This window comes from Dysidea avara, chromosome 8, assembly GCF_963678975.1.
Source record: "Dysidea avara chromosome 8, odDysAvar1.4, whole genome shotgun sequence".
Lineage (NCBI taxonomy): Eukaryota > Metazoa > Porifera > Demospongiae > Dictyoceratida > Dysideidae > Dysidea > Dysidea avara.
In genome coordinates, this window is record NC_089279.1 from 851,678 (window position 1) to 872,018 (window position 20,341).

General features: G+C 40.0%; 5 protein-coding genes across 6 annotated transcripts in view; 2 read left to right on the top strand and 3 right to left on the bottom strand.

The window, feature by feature from the left end:
* LOC136264619 (lymphocyte-specific helicase-like) overlaps positions 1–7,317 on the bottom strand; it is a 22,342-nt gene extending 15,025 nt beyond the window's left edge. Inside the window, exons 1-2 of the mRNA XM_066059393.1 lie at positions 7,134–7,317; positions 6,879–7,073 (exon numbers count right to left, since the gene is read on the bottom strand). Coding sequence (XP_065915465.1) covers positions 6,879–7,073; positions 7,134–7,259 — 321 coding nt within the window. The 5' untranslated portion in view covers positions 7,260–7,317. The remainder of the gene's footprint in view (positions 1–6,878; positions 7,074–7,133) is intronic.
* On the top strand, positions 7,287–8,786 carry LOC136264623 (ras-related protein RabC-like). The gene is made up of 2 exons (XM_066059398.1): positions 7,287–7,535; positions 8,326–8,786. Exons 1-2 carry the CDS (start codon positions 7,344–7,346, stop codon positions 8,752–8,754), a joined length of 621 nt encoding a protein of 206 aa, XP_065915470.1. The 5' UTR covers positions 7,287–7,343; the 3' UTR covers positions 8,755–8,786.
* On the bottom strand, positions 8,739–12,562 carry LOC136264621 (NAD-dependent protein deacylase sirtuin-5, mitochondrial-like). Its single transcript, XM_066059395.1, has 7 exons — positions 12,478–12,562; positions 11,761–12,162; positions 10,111–10,198; positions 10,014–10,067; positions 9,455–9,572; positions 8,919–9,034; positions 8,739–8,863 (listed from the first exon to the last, which is right to left on the bottom strand). Exons 2-7 carry the CDS (start codon positions 12,149–12,151, stop codon positions 8,794–8,796), a joined length of 837 nt encoding a protein of 278 aa, XP_065915467.1. The 5' UTR covers positions 12,152–12,162; positions 12,478–12,562; the 3' UTR covers positions 8,739–8,793.
* On the bottom strand, positions 12,520–15,026 carry LOC136264620 (striatin-interacting protein 1 homolog). The gene has a single exon (XM_066059394.1). The coding sequence runs from the start codon at positions 14,986–14,988 to the stop codon at positions 12,601–12,603; it is 2,388 nt and encodes a 795-aa protein (XP_065915466.1). The 5' UTR covers positions 14,989–15,026; the 3' UTR covers positions 12,520–12,600.
* LOC136264622 (charged multivesicular body protein 4b-like) lies at positions 14,907–20,182 on the top strand. 2 transcript variants are annotated; one of them, XM_066059397.1, is made up of 6 exons: positions 14,907–15,061; positions 15,121–15,312; positions 15,464–15,641; positions 18,685–18,796; positions 18,842–18,956; positions 20,025–20,182. In XM_066059397.1, the coding sequence occupies exons 2-6, from the start codon at positions 15,129–15,131 to the stop codon at positions 20,096–20,098; spliced, it is 663 nt and encodes a 220-aa protein (XP_065915469.1). In that variant the 5' UTR covers positions 14,907–15,061; positions 15,121–15,128; the 3' UTR covers positions 20,099–20,182. The 2 variants fall into 2 exon arrangements, with proteins under 2 accessions (XP_065915469.1, XP_065915468.1); XM_066059396.1 differs by having other exon boundaries at positions 14,987–15,312.
* The last annotated feature ends 159 nt before the right edge of the window (positions 20,183–20,341 follow it).

A 20,341-nucleotide genomic window follows, 5' to 3' on the forward strand; every position in this document is an offset into this window, starting at 1 on the left:
TCATGCTACCCGAAGAAGACTGCGGTGACATAACAAAAGTTCTCAATGAATTTGAAGCCAAGTGCGCCCCTGTCAGCAATATGATATACAAGCAGTATGTGTTTAATAAGAGTACACAAGATGTCGGTGAGTCCCTTGACCACTATTTAACCGAGATAATGAAACAAGCTGATTTGTGTAAATACGGCAATTTGAAAGATGAGCTCATCCGTGACCAGCTAGTTAGTGGAATTAAGAGCAACAAAACACATGAGACTCTGTTAGCAAAAAAGATCTAACTCTCACCAAGGTAATAGAACTGTTACTAATGACATGGTGGAAGACAGCGAGTCCCTGCCCATCAACTCGGTCAGTGATAAGAAGCCCAAGGTGCCCAGAGGTCAGCCACAGAGCAGTGGTAGTCACTCATAGCACCCACCAGCAGCCCCAACCTTGAGATACTGTGGAAGCAGACATGACTTTAAGAAAGAGGTATGCCCAGCCAGACAAAACATGTCACCGTTGTGGCAAGTCAGGACACTTCTCAAGGGTATGTCGCTTGTCTAAGGTGCATATGGTAGAGGATAAACTTTGTGATGATGAAGAATTGTTTTGTGTGAGCTCGGTGAAGAAATCTCCTAATTCTCAAGCATTGGCGACATGTACAGTCAACCAGAAACATGATGTAGTGTTTGAAATAGACACAGGTGTATCCTGTAATGTGCTAACTGTTTTGGACTATGTCATGGCAACGGGGGACACGGTAATATTGTTTGTGGAGTGGAAAGGCCAGAAACGCAAGGTACATTTTATGTTGTAAAGTCAAAAGTGGTGCCTATTTTAGGTAAAGATTCATGTGTACAAATGGAGTTGGTCAAGATCCTTGACTGTGACAATGTAAACGTAAAAGAGACAGAAGAAGTGACAACCTGGTTAACTGGTGCCAAACTGTTACGGTGCATGATGCCAAGACGGGTTATGACAGGTGAAACGCAATGACTCACCGAGCTACTTGACCACATTTAACACCCCTTTTGGGAGGTACCGATGGAAAAGGATGCCCTTTGGTATCAACAGTGCCCCTGAAGTATGGCAGCAATGTATGAATGAGATTGTAGAGGGATTGAATGGTGTTGAAGTCATAGCAGATGACTTTCTTGTGTGCAGATTTGGTGATGCCAAGGAGGAAGCACTAGCCAGCCGTGATATTAATCTTAGCTGTTTTCTCCGTCAAGCCAGAAGTCGAGGCCTGCAACTCAATTTGGAGAAGATAAAATTATGTCACATGGCTGTTCCTTTCATTGGCCACCTCCTGACTGACAAAGGTCTTGCACCAGATCCTGACATAGTCTCGGCAATAGTGAGCATGCCAACACTCACCAATGTTAAGGAACTCCAGGAGTTTCTCAGTATGGTTCAGTACCTCTCTAAGTTTCTGCCACAGTTGTCCACGGTTACAGACTCTCTAAGGCATTTGGTACACAAGGCAGTGGACACAAGCCCAAGAAGATGCAGTCACAACACTCAAGATCATGATTTCTAAAGCCCTCGTGCTTCGATACTTTTATCCCAGAAAAGAAGCAACGCTGCAGTCTGATGGTTATGAGGATGGTCTGGGGTTAACACTCCTCCAAGAGGGTCGACCTATAGCATTTGGGGCCAGAGGTCTCACAGCAACTGAAATGAAATACGCACAAATTGAATAAGAGATGTTGGCAATAGTCACCGGGTGTGAAAAATTTGACCAATACATCTATGGGTACACTATGAAGGTAGAGACAGATCATAAACCTCTAGTTACCATCTCAACTAAACCAATCCACAATGCACCCAAGAGACTGCAACGAATGCTACTACGCTTACAAAGGTATGACTTAGTAATTGCATACAAGAAAGGGGCAGAAATGTACCTGGCTGATGCCTTATCCAGAGTCTACCCACAAAACTCAGCGGTACAATCACCTGGTCAGTCATAGTTCTGCCATTCAATTGAAGATCTTGACTTAATAAAGAACCTTCAGATCTCAACCAAAACCCTAAAACAAATCCGTGATGCAACATCAGCAGATAACACCCTGCAAAGTACTAATAAAATTGATTCTACAGGGCTGGCCACATTGTAAATCACTAGTTCTAGCAGAGGTTTCAATTGTCATGATGGAACTTGCTGTGCAAGACGGCATAATTTTTAGAGGTGAATGAGTCATGGTACCAGCCACACTCAGGCATGAGATGGTTAAGAAGCTGCACAACAGCCATATGGGTGTGGAGGCCTGCTTGCACAGAGCAAGAGAAGTGTTTTATTGGCCATTGATGCTCTGTAAGTGCAGAGGTAAGGGACTATGTGAGTGGGTGCTCTGTGTGCAACTCTGTCCGTCCAGCAGTGTCAGGAACCACTAGTACCCCCATGAACTACCTGATAGACCCTGGAGCAGGGTGGCAACTGAACATTGAACTGGACCACTTAAGAAGCACCACATCTCAGGCAGTAATCAGAGTTTTAAAGATGACATTTGCCAGGCATGGTATACCGGATGTTGTTGTGTCTGACGGTTCTCCTATCAATGGGCACATTACCTCCTCCCCAAGACATCCGCAATCAAATGGCAAGGCAGAAAGTGCAGTAAAGACTTGCAAGACTCTTCTGAAGATGAGTCTACTGTCCAAGACAGAAGAGTATCTGGCATTGCTGGATCACCAATTGACCAGACACCATCCCAAAGGTTGTTGGGACATCATACTCGGACACTGCTGCCTTTATCTCAAGAGCTGCTGAAATCTGAATCACACCATCAAGTAAACCATCAAGTAACAGCTAGATTATGTAATTCCCAAGTCACAAAAGCTGAGTATTATGACAAGAGGACCATGCCACTTAAGCCATTGCACCCTGGAGATACTATTCGTATGAAGTTACTGGGTGAAGAGCAGTGGTCCCTGGGCTCTTGCAAAAGGCAAGTTGGCACTAGATCATACTTTGTTGAATGCCAGGGACAGATGTATTGTCACAACAGACGACAACCACAAACCACAGAGGAATATCAACCAAATAACTGTGAAACTGAAGCACTTGAAGAGGTTAAGGTTGTTGATGAAGAATATGAAATGCCAGAGGGTACTGTGACCAGTGGTCAATCACCTAGTGACAGTCAACAAATGAGTGTAAAACACCCTACAATGGCCTCACAACCAGGAACTTGCCAAAACATTACATTGAGGAATTGGACCAAAACTTTCTCTTTTTTGTAATTAAGCCCATGTAATGATTTAATCTGAAGTAGTGTTTTGTTGTAATGAATTGCAGCTAATCATTAAATTATAGGTAGTATATCTTATGTTTTTATGTTTATTTTATACAGTTATATTCTCCCTCAGGATTATAGTAGGGAGATATTGTAAGATTAGTACATTTAGTTATAGAGCTGAGCGATAGTGGCGATCAATCGATTATCATGATAGCTATTAACAATCGTGATCTCGATAGTATACTATCGTGCTATCGTGATTACTTATCCATATCTATGCTTAGTCAAAAATATGGATAACAAAAGCAAACATGATAGCGTTGGAGTTCAGAAAACTGTACAAGACTATATAGTACCTTGAACGTCGACAACAAAGATTGCAACTGTAATACTAACACATAAAAATTTCTAGTGGAGTGTTAGAAAAGCAGTTATGTGGGTGTGTATGTAATTGGAGTATTCATGTGTTGTATACGTGAAGCCGAGTGTCTAATAACTGCTAGTAACTATCGTGATACTATCGTTATCATGATATAAAAGTTACTATCAAATTGTGATTATGATAGTTGTATTATCACTCAGCTCTATTTGGTTATTTAATTTGTACTTGATTTAGGAATTATTTTGTGTGTACTATTTGGTGCGTATTGCGTGATTATAAAAAATGTGATTCAGATTTTACTGCTTAAAACACTCATAGCCTTAGCCATTATCGAGTTATGCTTGTCTGATGGCATTAGTCAGTCAGTCAGCAGAAATTTCCACTGAATAAAAACTTAAAATTCCATAGCAACTTATCTGAAGCATTTTTGGCCATTTTTGAGACACTTTTGGGCTTGACTACCTAACCAATACTGCCAAGGTACCAGCCACTGAACAGGGCAGGAGGACACCTAAAGTTTGTGTACACATTGCATTTGTAATTGCATGGGCAGATCAGCCTACAAGTTTGCCACTAACCCGTTTCATGGAAAGGAAGCCAAGTAGTTATAAAACAGCTAAGCCAGCTTTTCAAACAGTGTTTTTAATACCCTTTGCAAAGGGTGATCAACTAATTGTATGGGCGGCCAATAAATAAATATATACACAGCCTGCTATACCCACTTTTCACAGATACACAAACCTATAATCATACAGTACGATAGTAACTGTATAGTAGGGACCACAAAGGAGTAGACGTGGCCCACGAAATAACATCACCCAAAAACAGCCTCAATTTTCCCAGACGACCATAAGGCACTATTGGTTAGGTAAAACTAAGCCCAAACAAGCTTTCAGATCAACCCAAAAATGCTTTCAACAAGTTGCTACGGAATTTTAAAAAAAAATTATTCAACGGAATTTTCTAGTGACTGACTGACTAATGCCTTCAGACAAGCGTACCTCGATAACAGCTAAGGCTACAGGCTTGCTTTTTTCACTGTTCCGATGTTGCTTCGGCCCAAGAGGTGCCTTTTGGCATACCGCAGTACGTACAATGCATTCTTCATGGACTTACCAGTGTCCTCCTTTGTGTCCCATTCATCTTTGCTGACAGCGAAAGGTGTCAATTGGGCGGTAGCACGTGATGGCTTCTCTTCAAAACGGAATGGTCTGTATTTTTCATAGTGGCTATTATGATTGCAGAGGTGCTTTTCAAACAGTTCTTGATTCGTACTGCTGTGTAACGGGTTGAACATAGCCGACAGCGAAGCGTAATGGATACTTCACTTTTCAGATGATAATTAATATAATTGGGGCGCACGGCACTATTTCTTTCTTTTGGTATGCGTGGATTGTAGAGGTGCTTTTCGAACAGTTCTTGATTCGAAATGCTGTGTAACAGGTTGAACATAGCTGACAATGAAGTGTAATGGATACTGTACTTCACTTTTCAGACAATAATTGATATAGCTGGGGCGCGCAGCGCCATTTCAGATGCGGTATGCATGGGTTCACCAGTCATAATAAAATTATTTACAAAAAAAGTTAACAAACAAGTACACGAAAAAATTTGGAATTTTCAACTAGAGTATAGGGACCATAGCACATCGATAAAAAGTACTGAAACAAGTTGGAGTAGTGCACGATATTAAATCACAGTTAGACAATCTACTGATATAACCACTTATTGGGATTGTTACTGTCTGTCACAAGTGGAGCCATACCCACTTATCAGGAATCTGGGATAGTGTCTATATAGGTGTATGTAGAGCCACATTAATTTAACAGTATTTTATTTTATTTACAGTGAAACCTCACTTAGTGGCCACCTCATTATAGTGGCCAGGTCCAGCAAGTCCAAACGTATTTTCCATTATGTTACATTTATTTAATTTTCGTTAATAGGGCCACCTCATTATAAAGGCCAGTGGCCACATACCACTGGACCAAACTGGTAAAACTAATACAATGTTCCCTCAGTAAAGAGGCCAGCTGAGCAGGCAGTCAAGGTATCACTGCAAAAGTTGCTGCTCTTAAGTGTACATTTTAACTACTGAAAGTGGTACCCATTATTCTGGCAGTATACTTCATGCTTTTCCAGCCATTATGTCTCAAGTATTGCTGGAATAATTGGTACATTGTATGCTCCTACCTTTCTCTGTGATAAACTCTACATAGTGTGTTTAGTTAGATCAATTGTATACTGATGTTACAGTTGCTGGTTTGTTGAAAACCTCAATAATAAGGCCATTTTGTTTTATGGCTGCATTAATAAGGTTTTCGGTAATAGGGCCACCTCAGTAATAGGGCCACTTATCATGGGTCCCATAGGTGGCCCTATTAATGAGGTTTCACTGTATTTATTAATACTTTACAGCACAAGTGCTAAAGGTCTGTAGGACACCTGGTCCTACAGCCTGCTCAAAGACTTTAGCTACATAAGGTGTGTTTGAAAAGTTGGAGTATGGTGTGTTAATGTTTGTAGGTATGCACTAAATCACACCCACTAATAAGACACTTGCTATATGTCCATAGACTTATGTGGAACCACACCCACTAATTGATTAGAGTACTGTGTGATAATAGTAAAAGTTATACCTCCATAAGTGACACTCAATAATTGATGTGATGATGTACGACATTTAACCAAGTAAATAAAGTATAAGCCAAACAAGGACAGTACAAGCTAAACCATATACTAACTGTATCTACTAAGTGTCACTACTGACCAAATAACTGGAGGAAACTGTTGCTGTTTACACAGCTAACTAAAAGATTTTTATTATACAATAAACCACAAAACCACTACAATCAGCTGTAAGCACTAATAAATCTATACTGGACTAGTTAAATTGGTCTAAACAATCTGGACTATCAACATCACTTAGTGACGTATTGAACAGTATAGGCACAAAGTCAACATTACTAGTAACTTACAGTACCACAAATATTGAATCTTTTGTGCATTGTTGGCAATAATTTTACAGGTGTCAATAGGACACTGTGAATTAAAATTCTACACAGCTATAAAATGAATATGGTTACCATAGAACATTGCAAGAGACTTTTTAGGAATTTGCTGTGGGGCTGGGCACGACTCTTTGTACGTAGCAACTCAAAATTAAAAATTATACAGCATTGGTAGTGGAACCTGTTTAGTAGACATTTTTGATACTGTATATCCCCCCTCATTAATATGACTATTGCTAGCCTGCAGGGAGCTGTCCTCACCGATCTAGTTATAACGTCCACCTGTTTCTTCCGTCGTTCTTTTCTGCTACTCTTACTCTTCTCCTCTTCCTTCTGTCGCTCCATTTGTTGTAACATGAACTTGGAGTAGACACTAGACTTCTCCAGTAAATGTTGTAATCTCTTAAACCTCTGGACCTTCAATGGCTCCTGACTGGCGCTACCGCTCTCATTACTCTACGACAAGATAAACAAGTATACCGTACACACTCTTGGGTACCACACTACAGTACGCACCAATTCTGAAGCTACTTCTTCCTCGTCCCCTGCACTGGACTGCTGACATGGCGCCTGGTCACTACTCAGCTCCTTCACCTCCTGCTGGTCGCTAGACTGCTCCATGTCCACCTGACTTGCTTCCATGTCGACACGTTTTCAGTACCGCCAAATATCACGTGAGGATTTACGCGCGTGCGTACTATATTATTGGTGGGCACTTCAAAGGGAATGGCAAGTGACACGAACCTTCTAAAGGCTACTACAGACAAGGTCGTATTGATTGGAGACGTTGGGGTGGGTAAGACGTCGATCTTCACTCGCTTTAAAAGTAACGAGTTCGACGAGTCAAGCAAGGGACACAACCCCAAGGAAGACAAGTTCACTAAAATGTGGAAACCGTCAGGAGGAAGCGAAGTATCGGTAAGAATTGATCGTGAAGTAGCGAGTTGTGTTGTAACTGGTGTTTGTGACATCCATGGATATTCAAGGGGGGATTTGCACTTCACTGGGTAGATGTTTAACTCTTGCAAGCATTACAGTACCTGAGTAAAAAAGGAAATTTTGCAGTCTACACCAGCAACTGATATTAGTGGACTAGCTAGCTGGTCATACACTTAATACACTGTGCTGGGGCCCGTAAGCAAACAGGTTTAACTGGTTATTGGTGTGAAGGAGGGAAACTTGTACGTACCTCATCTAGTTGATAATGATGTCATGAGTTGTAATATAAGATGTTGTTCCACATTCCTCACTGACCATTATGTCATATGTGGGGAACTGCTATACCCCATATGGTTTTACTGGTATGAGATAGTGTTGTGTTAGAAGTTGTTTTGTATCCATGAATAGCTCTTTCCATTGAGCATAGAATAATAGAAAAAGAGTAGGAAGATGTTTCACGAAAGAATTTTGTTAATACTCAAAGGTACTCCTAAATCATTGGTAGTTGATCCCTTATCTAATTACATTACTAATATTTTAAGAACGATGTCATTTCCCATCCTAGGAAAATTTTTTCATGGTTGATGTTCCAGCTGAATTGCTATTAGTGCCTGCAATTGGATGGTGAATTTTCTACCCTCAAATTTTTAAGATATAGTCATTCACCAAATTTTACTGATCAAAGATAGGTCAGTGTATAGTAGTGATACCCAGTGTCCAGTAGGTTCTACCATTCACAGTGCCTGCTTAATATTGTCATTTCTTACAGATAACATTGTTTGACACAGCTGGGATAGAGCGGCACATGAGCACAATACCACCGACTTATTTCAGATCAGCCAAAGCTGTCATCCTGGTTTACTCCATAACTGACGCTGAGACGTTTGACTCTCTCAGTAACTGGATTGAGAACGCTGTGTCTGCAATGGGTGTGGGGACGGGAGGTCTTGTTAAGGTGTTGGTCGGTAATAAAGTTGATCTTGACAGTGATAGACAAGTGGACCGCAATAGAGCTGAGGAATTTGCTAAAAATGTCGACATTAATTCTAAATTTGTGTTGGAGACATCAGCCAAAACTAACAAGGGAATTGATGATTTGTTCAACCTGGTTGCTATGGAGATAGCTCCATCAGTAAAGCAGTCACCAAAGGGGGGAGCCCCCAAGACCGAGAAGAGCAAATGTTGTAGTCAAACATAATTATCATATATTAAATGTGTTTGAAATTGAAATAGTTTCTTATGGCTCCGTGTCGTGTCTTGCTACAGCTTGAGGTAGTAATTCTCCACACTTTCCTTCAAAGTGAAATCTAAGAAATATACAATTCTACAATCATTGTGTCACCATGACTACACCACACCCACTTCATCTTATCGGTAACCATGGTAGCCTCCAGGTTAAACTCAGCTACAGGCACGCCCCTCATTGCTAACATTGGAGCAAATGCTGCAGCTGGGTACACCACTGATGAGGTGCCAACCTGAGGGTGAGAGTGTATCATAACTTGTAGGGTGTATAAGCTTGGCCTCATCACTATAGTCATGTGTTCAATAACAGGAGTCAGTGTAAGGTTGTAACTGAATCTAGCCTGTAGCTAAGGACAAGCCAAAATCAGCAAAAGGAATTCTATTATGTAATAAGTTGTACAACTGTAAGACAGCTCACTAGGTGTATTATGTACTGAACTCTACAAAAATATTCTGCAAAAATGTTAAGTAGGCAAACCAGAAAAATTTCTAGGTATTCATCTTTAGGATACCACTAAAATGCTGAACACACAAAAATGTGAAGAAGTGTATTGAAGTAATAATATTGTCAAATATTGGACCTTGCAAACAGCAATATCATGCCCCCTATTATGATGGCTCCACATTAAATTGGACAGTTAATGATAACTCACTAATAGACACAGGTCACACTTGGCCATTTCTTGTTGAGCTTGATTTAGAACTTGTACATCAAGTGCTTCACCAAACCACACCACATGAGGTCGTAATAATCCACCACACTCCTTACACCTAACACATCATCACAATAACATTTCCTTCAGGTTACATTATAAGGATGAATAGATATTCACTAGGTCAAGTCATTAGGTCTAACTCCCTGAAATTAGGTTAGGTAATCCTAAGGCTTCAGCACATGTTACTGTCAGACCTTCACTGTAAAGTGCTAATAATAATAATATTCACTATTATAATTATACAAAAAATTGGGAAAGTTTTATGGATTGCTCCTCCACTACAAAAACACAGTAGTGCATAGCTACGAAGCTTTTACTTTGAACAACTTCCCCACAAAATCTTTCCACTTAAATTTTTTATATGATAAAACAGTTGTCAACCTAACCAAATGTTTAAGCAGATACCTCATTACCATGATATCTGGTTTAGATCGACAGAAAATGAAACCCTAAAACATTTTAAAGTCCTATTTGACAATTTCAGTCACTTGGTTACCTTGGTAACTGATCCTCAGGAATACGAGCATCCTCAGCGTTAGGATCAGGAGCACTGTAACCATGACAATAATGGATCACATGATCACAATTAGTACCCTTTATCCTTCAGTGCCGGCACAATCGGACTATTATAATTTTCTTTGATGTCTTGACACTTGGTACAACGAGTCTTGAATAATGATCCTGTAGAAACCATAACAATGGTGATTGTTTTATTAATAGTGTACATCACTGGAGCCATACCAAATTAATCATTACATTCATTCTAGAGAGTTTTGGAGGTGGTCTTTAGTCATTTAATGGAAACTGGGAGCATTTTTGACAAGTCAAATTATTGGACAGCTACTTTCAACATAATTATTTGTTACAACAAATGAGTACTATAGCTTTCAGTATTTGATGATAACAGTTGAGTATTGATACTAACATATTTGAGGGAGTATATGGAAGCTGTAGTTAGTAAGGTTATACACAAGAACACGTATAGTTGAGCAATACCAGATTACAAATATTGGCTGGGGTAGTGGAGAAGGCTAAAGATTTCTGGCGTGAGGCAACTTTGGTAATGAAAGTTTTGAAGCACACAACAGGGGCAATGTTAGAGTTCCGAGATAGTATTTTAGATTGATTATATAAATTTAGTAGCTACTTACAGCTTTAATGTGACTGTTCTATTAGAGTAGTTGACTGTGCATGCTCTATTAGATATTTTGTTACAACAATTTCCACTGTATATGGTTTTCAAAAATTTTTTGGAAATGGTTCATACCAAATAAACACTAACGCATAAAATTTGTACTAGTAATAGCATGGGTAGCAGTGAAATTTGGGATAAATACCACGAGTGTTGTATTGGAAATGGTAAATACGCATGCTGTGCATTAGCATTGCTATGTACACAATTTGTCACTATGTACTAAATATGCGTCGACACTAATTGGCGCTACATTGTTAACATAAATTCTAGCCAATGAAATTACAATTACAACTTTTTCACTGCTGTCAGTGAAATACGGGATAAATTTCACTGCTACTATTGAGACTTTTGTATGGGCAGTGAAACAGGTATGGTATTAGCAAGGAAATTTAATGGATTGATGATTTGCAAACCTTCTCAAAAATAACTCACTGTACAGCTAATACTGACAGTCTATACCACATAGATCTTGTTTGAGCCTCCCCCAATCCTCCATGAAAGATATCAGTCTGGCGTCAAGGGTCTGGTGAAATACAGATACTCTACCGCCCAGATTCAGCAGTAGCCAATTAATGCATGCCAACGACATTCACACAGAAATCACCTTGGCAACACAATACTTTTGTTTGAATTGAAGGTACGTAACAAGCAGTTACGTGTACTGTCTAATTGAATTCCTTTTGAAATAATTTGGTATTTGTATTTCACCAGACCCTTATATTATCCCTTCTACTTACAGTCACTAAGAGATGTTGAGTAACCTAAACTTGTTTTATTCGGTCCAACCCCCAGGAGGGTGGATATGTCATGGACACTCAATCAGTAACCTAGTCCAGTATGTGATATATGAGTCCTGCTATTGGCTTGGAAGGTCAATGCAAGGAGCAAACTCTGACACTTCCTACCAGACAGTATGAACACAGTACTATCCACACCACCTAATAGTTGCTGTGTTACCAGGCCCCACCACAAGGCCCACCACAAGTACTCACTCATGTATACAACACCTCACCACGCCCTATCACAAGTACATAGTACAACACCTCACCATGCAGCTCTAGGATATTATCAGATCCAGCTCTCTTGTGTAGTTCATCAATGTTCTGGGTGATCACAACAACTGATCTTCCTTGTGGCTTTAGTCTTTTCTCCATCCCAGCGATGGCATCATGGGCTGGGTTAGGTGTCTTACTCAACATAACCTCCCTCCTGTAATGGTAGAATTCCCATACTAGTGAGGGATTATCTGCAAATGCCTCAGGGGTAGCTAGTTGTTGGGCTTGGAAGGTCCGCCATAGTCCCCCAGCCCCTCGGAATGTTGGTACTCCACTCTCAGCACTTATCCCAGCCCCACTCAGCACTACAATGTTCTTGGCCTTAGCAAATATCTCTCTGAACGCCTTCATGTTGTCAGATGGTCCTGTGGTTTCCTCTGCCATATGATCAATACCTGGAGATGATGGAGACAGTAAGGTAGTCTATATACCACCCCAGACTATTAGACAATATCCCAATAGCACAGGCTAAAAGTATGGAGTAAGATTGCAACTAACTAAACAGATTAGAGTTGTCCTAGAAGGCTAAAACCCATAGTCCTGTTTGTTATAGCGAGTTGTCCGTGAATGTTAGAGTGATCGTCTTCCTGTTCAAAAAAGGGGGTTTAAAAAGGGTGTGTCAACATAACAAACATGAGGCAATGTATTGAACACACACACACACGTGTACAACTTCGTTACAGTTAGTGTATAGCTCATAATAGTCGTACCTGTCGCAATGTTAAGATTTCACAGAGGTCACTTTCGTCCGCGCAAAATATTCGGGTGTTTCCCTTCCGCCCACTTTTAATTATTACGTCATGTTACAATTAAAATTACAATATATTTGCAATTTATGGATGGTTCAGTACGTGGTCCCAATTGGGAGGGTCAAAGATCACCTCTTTATCAACCCACTCTTCATAGTGCTCCTTCCAATCTTCACTCAACTCGACATCTTGACCCAGAACACTCAGAGGGTTGACATCAACAGGAGTCATGTCTAGTTTGATCAAGTCATCGTCACTTTGACTGACTACAGACCCCTCTGTGCTGTAGTAACGAGCATTAAACCGGTCAACACAAGCTCTCAGTGCATACTCCTCAGTCTGAAAGTCCCATGGTCTAGCATCAAGGTCGTTACCATACGCCCAATCATCATGAAGTCGATGTCTGACCATTTGGTAGATCGATGATATGATCTTCATATTGCTACGACGCCAGTTACGACCAAGATACTTGGCCTGGACTTTGAGCAGCTTCAGAACATACAGTTGCATCATTGGGTGACGAACCTTCAGAGCACGTTTGAGGATTGGAGCTGACTTGAAAACAACGAGCATCATAGTCCGTGAGTGCTTCCATTTTGTTAGTTTCTGTAGAATACGCACCAAATTTATACAAGAGAAGAGATTCCTCCAGCAATAGCTAGGATCAGGGGGCAGAGGGTCGCTGTCTTCTTCTAAAGCAGACCTCAGCACACAATTAGTAAAATCTGTTGCGTAGATGTTATTCTTGGCAGTGACATATTGCAGTAGTTGTATGGTGTTCTGATTGAAAAACTTCAATATCAGTTGAATACAGTTAGCAAACACTAGGTGTTGGCTGATGAACTCAAACTGGTAAATGTGGTTCACTTTAAGGTGCTTCAATAACAGCAATAAAATGGCCGATATTGCCTTGACAATGATCTCCTTGTGACGGTTAATGTCGAGTGTCAGCTGTGTTGACTCTACGATTGAGTTTGGGATCTCTTGGGGGACCACATCTACCAGTATATTCAATGAGTCACTTCTTGCTTTAGAAGTTGGAGCCGCTGCCAATAGCACCTTCAACAGAGCAATCATGTATTGAGGTAGATTAGGAAGAAGAACCTTGTATAACTTCTCTGCTTCAGATGTTCTCTCAGGCAGGACAATATCTTCAACAGGTTTGCCAGCTAGTCCCGCCTCTAACTGGCTCTCCTCTTTGATCTGTATGTCAGCAAGGGGTGTGTACACATGAGCCTTCAACACTTCGATGCTTTCCTTGATGGGATCTGGTAACCCAGTTAATTCATCAACACTGCTGTCTGCATTCTCAAAGCAACTAAACTTTGCCCGACTGTTCTCAACAAAAGCCTCCACGTCATTCATACGCACTTTGGGCCTGAACTCCAATCCTTTAGTGTTTGCCTTCGGTCGTATCACACCTGAAGCAGATTCCACACTAGGTGACCCAACGTCAGTTGCGTTACCACCCTCTTGTATAGCATATATTAGTTCATCACGACTTTTCCTTTCAATCGTTGTGGGAGGATCAAATGCTGGATGGGTTAGTGACATTGGTTTTGACTTTGGGTTCTCATATTCTCCCGGAAGACCTGCCCTAATTCTCATCTCCTTCTTACGGTCAGCGAGGGCATGCATTCCACCCAACGTGGTGAGAATGATCTTCCAAATTAACACTAATATCTTCTTGATGGGATAATGTGGCATATTACCACTGCAGAACTTTAGCAACATCACAAACAGGATAGAGACCAAAGAATCGTCATCAACAATTGGAGTACTGAGGTCTTTTAAGAACTCCTCTCTCATTCTCTTTTCATCCCCACTATCTGAAGGGTCTTCTCTTCTGAGGTTCTCAATGAAGATGTAGTGTATACTGAGACAGACCCTAATCTCCATATTATCTACGATAGATATACTACCTTTGTGCATGGCCTCCATAGCTCTCTCAAGATTGTCCATTTCAAGACAGAGTAGTTGAGTGACAGCTTGGAACACTCCACATTGCAACATTAGGAACAAATTCTTACGAGATATTCTCAACAATTCATCTTCCTTCATTCCAATGGAGTAGTTGCCATGGGCCAAGTATAGCAAGCTACGAGCCGCATCCATTCTTTCACTAGCATTGACCACTTCCAGTTGATCTAGTAAGGTCATAATGTCTGCTACCTTCTGGCCGTGATCAAGGGAGGTCCAGTTTGCTCCAGGGAACTTCTTCTCAAGTTGATCCAAGAACTTTACCCTGTTCAGGTAAAACTCTGGCGACTCAGAGTAACTGTATAGCTCTGCTATTTCGTGTGGTAAGGTATCCGTGTCTTCATACTCAAAATCTAAGTCGGGCGCTTCTATTTGAGGGTCTGAGTCTCTTCGGCTTCTTCTAATAATATCTTTAATCTTTGGTAGACCACCAATAGGCCTCTCGTCGCCATTTCTTCGCGCCGCAACAGAATCATCTAGCAAACCCTCCATTTAGACAAACGGTACTCCGGATACGGCAACATCCACGCTCCGTATTCTTGCGTACATGGTGAAGGAATCAGCAGTTAAGTGAAGTATAAAGGCGTTAAGACATAGGTTAAGGTGACATCTTTGTTAAGACAGATTACACGATGAGTGCACTATTGAGAATATTCGGTAGCGGCAAGAAAGGGGAGACACAGCCCTCTCCTCAAGTCGCCATTCAAAAACTGAGAGATACGGCAGATATGCTGGAGAAGAAGACGGAGTTTATTGAGAAGAAGATAGAAATCGAAACAGCCACCGCCAAAAAGTGTGGCATGAAGAACAAGCGAGGTTGGTGTTGATTTCCTTATTATACCACACCCCTTATCACATATTCACGTGACCTAATATTTCCCCACATTTGCAGGGTACAGTTTTTCTTGTTAACTTGTACCTTTGAGACTAGATCCTTAATTTATGTAATCTTATGATGTTATCACAGGAGCTCTGAATGCATTAAAAAGAAAGAAGCGACTTGAGACACAGCTGGCTCAGATTGATGGCACGTTATCAACAATAGAGTTCCAACGAGAATCATTGGAGAATGCTCAGAGTAACACTGAAGTGTTGAAGACTATGAGTGTTGCTGCTAAGGCACTGAAAAGTGCCCAGCAAAATCTGTAAGTATGTGTGTAGTGTGGGAGTGTGGTATTAGTCCAGCTGTACATAAATATTCAGATTATCAAGGTGTCCTTATATAGTGAGGTGTCCTTATATAGTGAGGTGTCCTGATTTCAGGGGTTTAAATGTGTGTACACTAATACAAATGGGACCATGGACAAGTGTCCTGATTATCAAGGTGTCCTTATTAGTGAGGTGTCCTGATTTCAGGGGTCTAAATGTGACTGGATCTGCACAAACCCGACACACCCTATACTTGCTGTGCAAATCAATTTTTCTGTTGTTGCTACTTTGTAGGGCTGTAACTCCCAAAGTTATTGGAAACTTTACCAGAGTGTGCACTTGGCTGAGTAGATTATACATTATTTAATAAACAGGATTCGAAAAATACACGATTGTGTCGGGGTTTTGCAGATTCAGTCACAAAGAATGTGTGTATACTAAACCATGGACAAGTGTCCTGATTATTTGTAAGATGATTTAGAGAGGTGTAACATCATCAAAATATATTAACATCATGTGATGTCACAATGACACAGCTGTATCACATGACTATTATATTCAAACTGACAGATTGCAGAGACAACACATTTCACAATGATGTAACAATCAGTTACACTGTAGGCTAAGAATAGCTCAAACTGAATGTCCCTATGAAGTCAGTAACAGTTTTAGCAAATTGCAGCTTTACAACTGCACTGGTGTTGAGTGGCTTATGTAGTCATTAGGGTCAGTATGAACATATTGGAATATTGGGATAGTATCGCTATCATCTATCGCCTATCATTTGAAAAATTACTATTAAATGTAAAAATATGCAAATATTCATGCAAAACACTTGTAAAACTAATATTTGGGAACAAAAATCAGTCTAAAATGGCTGTTTAGTCTCTTAGTCAAAAATATATCCATAAGTACACCCCTCCTTGTATATCTCTGTGAAGGTAATAAGTAGATTTTCACTATTCCGTTATACTACTGTCTATTGTGAACAGTGTCTTACTATCGTTCGGACATTGAAAAACCCTAGTAGTCATTGAGGGCTGGTGACATTGTGGAGTTTATCACAGTAAATCCAGCTAGAGTTTAAACAAAATACTCTAAAATTGTTTACTACACATTACTAAAGTTTTATTCAACATTTTTTTGATGTCCGAAGTAACCAGCACTTGTTGGAGTTTCTGAATAGTTAGTAACTGGTGGTGGAGTTATACTACATTCATCAAAAAAAGATCAGCAAAGCATAAGTTATAGTTAGAACAAGTTTCTATGCTGTTTTAGAGACCTGAAGATGATGTGGGTGAGAGCTACCCACAGTTAATTACCAAGACCACAGGCTGAGGTAAAGCCCACATCATCTGAGGAGCATATGTTAGTTTGTTCTAAGACCATGACAAATTAATGTTCTGTTTCACGGATGCGGCGAGTCATTGTGTTGGCAAAAAATTAAAATAATAAGCGAAAATCACATGATCCCTTAAAAATAGTGCTGTAGACTCTTAAATATTGTACAAGCAGTAATAGGAGTAGTAGCACGGGGGGGAGAGTTCCCTCACTTTATTTCAGAACCTGTAACGATCAAGATATTCTAATAGAGCATGCTCTGTTGGTTGCAATAAACATTTTTATTTATTTTTCAACCTGCCGGGTCACTACTAGAGGGCAAACAGTCCATGAAACATATGATCGATTTGGTATGGCTTAAATAGTTTGAAAAATTCTCTGAATGAAGCTGGTAAGAAAGAGCAAAAGAAAATGAACTGTGGCTGTGAGTATCAACCTTCAAGTTAATAGTGTCGGCCCCACATCATGTCATTAGTGCATCAGTGCCAATGACACCATTCTTGTCCAGACAGTAAGACTATGGTTTTGATAATTTTTGTGTGCTGAATGAGTAAACAACTACTAGCTGAACAACAGTGGGTTACTAACTAACCCCGCCACAGGATTCTTTCTATTCTAGATAGCAGAGGAGGTTGGACACGCTTTAAGCGCTATGCAAAATTATTGCTTTAATTGCATGGTTCCACTTGGTGAGCCTCAATAGACCCAATACAAATCTAGCAAACGATGGGGTTGAATGGATAATTGAATTGAGTTTAGTGTAAGTTTTAAGATGGTACGTTTGTCTTTTAAAATTCTTTGGTTTATGGTGATATTAACAATGTCATGTATATCATGTGCAATAATTACCTTGGTCCTTCGCATGCCATACAAAGCAGCAATAAACACTGTGTGGTAACTCGTGTTGTAAGCTTAGTGTTCTTCAGCACGTTATAAACGAACCATTTGTATAATATAGTTTAGCAGCGCTTAAATTGTGTTGCCCTCCTCTGTCCAGATAGAAACCTAATTAAGCCTCCAGACATAAAAAGATTCTAAACCAGATCAAACTAACTGTTTATACATGACTGCTGGTAATCAGATAGTTCTGTAATAATAATTGCTAATCTCAGTACAGCTGTCTGTAGTGTTGGTCCACACTGTATTGAATAGGTTCCAGATTTCTATGGCATAACTTTCTGCCATTCAAAAAAGAAAAGAAAAATCTAGTTGTTACTTGATTATGATGGTCCAACATGTTACATGGATGACCTCTGTATAGCAGGGTTGATCTTTGTATAGAGGTGTCTTTGTATAGAGGTGTCTTTGTATAGAGGTGTCTTTGTATAGAGGTGTCTTTGTATAGAGGTGTCTAGGTGTCTTTGTATAGAGGTGTCCTACCATATATAGAGGTGTCCTACCATACAGCATCGTGAAATGTGCTGGTGTACGTATGTTGTAACTGGCTGAGTCATCTAATTGTTTAGAAAATATTTTACTGCCTAGTTATTATGATATGGTGACTTGTATTCAGGGTAACATAGTGACTTGTATTCAGGATAACATAGTGACTTGTATTTGGGGTAACATAGTGACTTGTATTTGGGATAACCTACTATCTAGTTGTGAGTATGTGGCCTAATGACTTCTATCCTGGTTAACCTAACAACTTTTAACCTAATGACTTGTATCCGGGTTAACCTAATGTCTTGTATCCAGGGATGTCGATGATGTTCATGACATAATGGATGACATACAAGAACAAACAGAAATAGCCAATGAGATTTCAAATGCACTATCACAACCTGTTGGCTTCCAAGATGTTGATGAGGTAGGTATAACAGTCTTGTAATAGTAACTACTGTCATGGTAACAGGATGAACTCCTACAAGAGCTAGAAGAGTTGGAACAAGAAGATGTTGAGAAAGATTTACTCGAAGTTGGTACTCCATCTCACGAGCTACCAGGACTAGAGAATCTTCCTGAAGTCCGTAAGTGCCTTCATATCTTGTAACTGATTGGATATTTCTTGTGAGGGTGTGGTCATCAGGTTACCATGGCCATAAATGACCAAAATTTTGGTGACACTAAAGTTTGGTAATGTGTGAAGTTATTTAAGCACTTAGCACTATTAAAAACAATCTGCATTATTTGTCTTCTAAACTGATGCTCAATCTGATTTAAACAGGATTATGGAGACCTTGAATACAATTTCCAGTGCTATTATCTTACATTGTTGTCGTTTGCCCCCTGTTTCATGTGGTAAGCTCTTCATCACGTGATGACATCCCCAATCCCATATCAAACCAGTGGGGTTCAGTGGGGTTCACCACACCATTATAATAACATATAAGGAAAAGCTTTCAATTGCCACCTAGTTTTCAGTAAAACCTAAAGTTGCTTTTTAATTGCTCTGTACAAATCCTATGAGCTGACATAAGTGTGTTGTATCCCCTCTGACTCCATCATACCAGCGTGAATGCAAAATGACCTCACTCACCCTCATGGCTTCTGCTCCATTTTTCTCAACACTAGTTTGTGGTTAATACACTTCAAACTGGAAGCGATTGGTCCAGTGGAGCAGTAGATGTCAAGCATGAGGTTTATGAGAAATCTTTTGGGAGGTAGTCTCCTGCCCAGACCACTTTTCCCTTTTCTATTTTGGTGGGAAAAATTACCAAATGTACTATCAAATGACAACATGAAGTTTAATTGACAGATTTTTTGAGTCTGTCAATTTCACCAAATATTAGTTTCAATTTTATGGTAAATCAAAATGGATAGTGGACCATATACTAAATGGATGTGTGCGTGCGTGCGTGTGTGTGTGTGTGTGTGTAGCTGGAGTCTTTACAGCTAATTAACATGATTAAAATACAGGGAGTGTAATAAACACTAGACACTAATGTTGATTTCAAGTGAATGTTTGTGGTATTGTATTTCAAAGTTACTGATAGACTATTTGATACATAGCTAAACACAAAAGAGGGATATCACCTCACACTGTCACTAACACATCTAAGCACGATTTGCTATATAAAGTTCTTATGTCTCCATAGCAACCGGGATACAAAAGCAGAAGGTTCAAGATGATGACGAAGATATGAGAAAGCTTGCTGAATGGGCACTCTGAACACAACGCAACTCACCACATTACTACACTATTTTATATCATATGTGTGTGTGTACTGTACAAGAATAGTGTGTGTCAATCTTAGACGAGCTTTAGTGGGTACTGGGTACATCCATAGTGAGATAGTGATTGTAGCAGACCAGGCTCTTGTTTAGATACAAGATGTTTGGCACAGGATCACATCAGCACCTGTAGCCTTCTTTTGGGACATTTGATGTAGTAATATACATCATAGGTGCACCT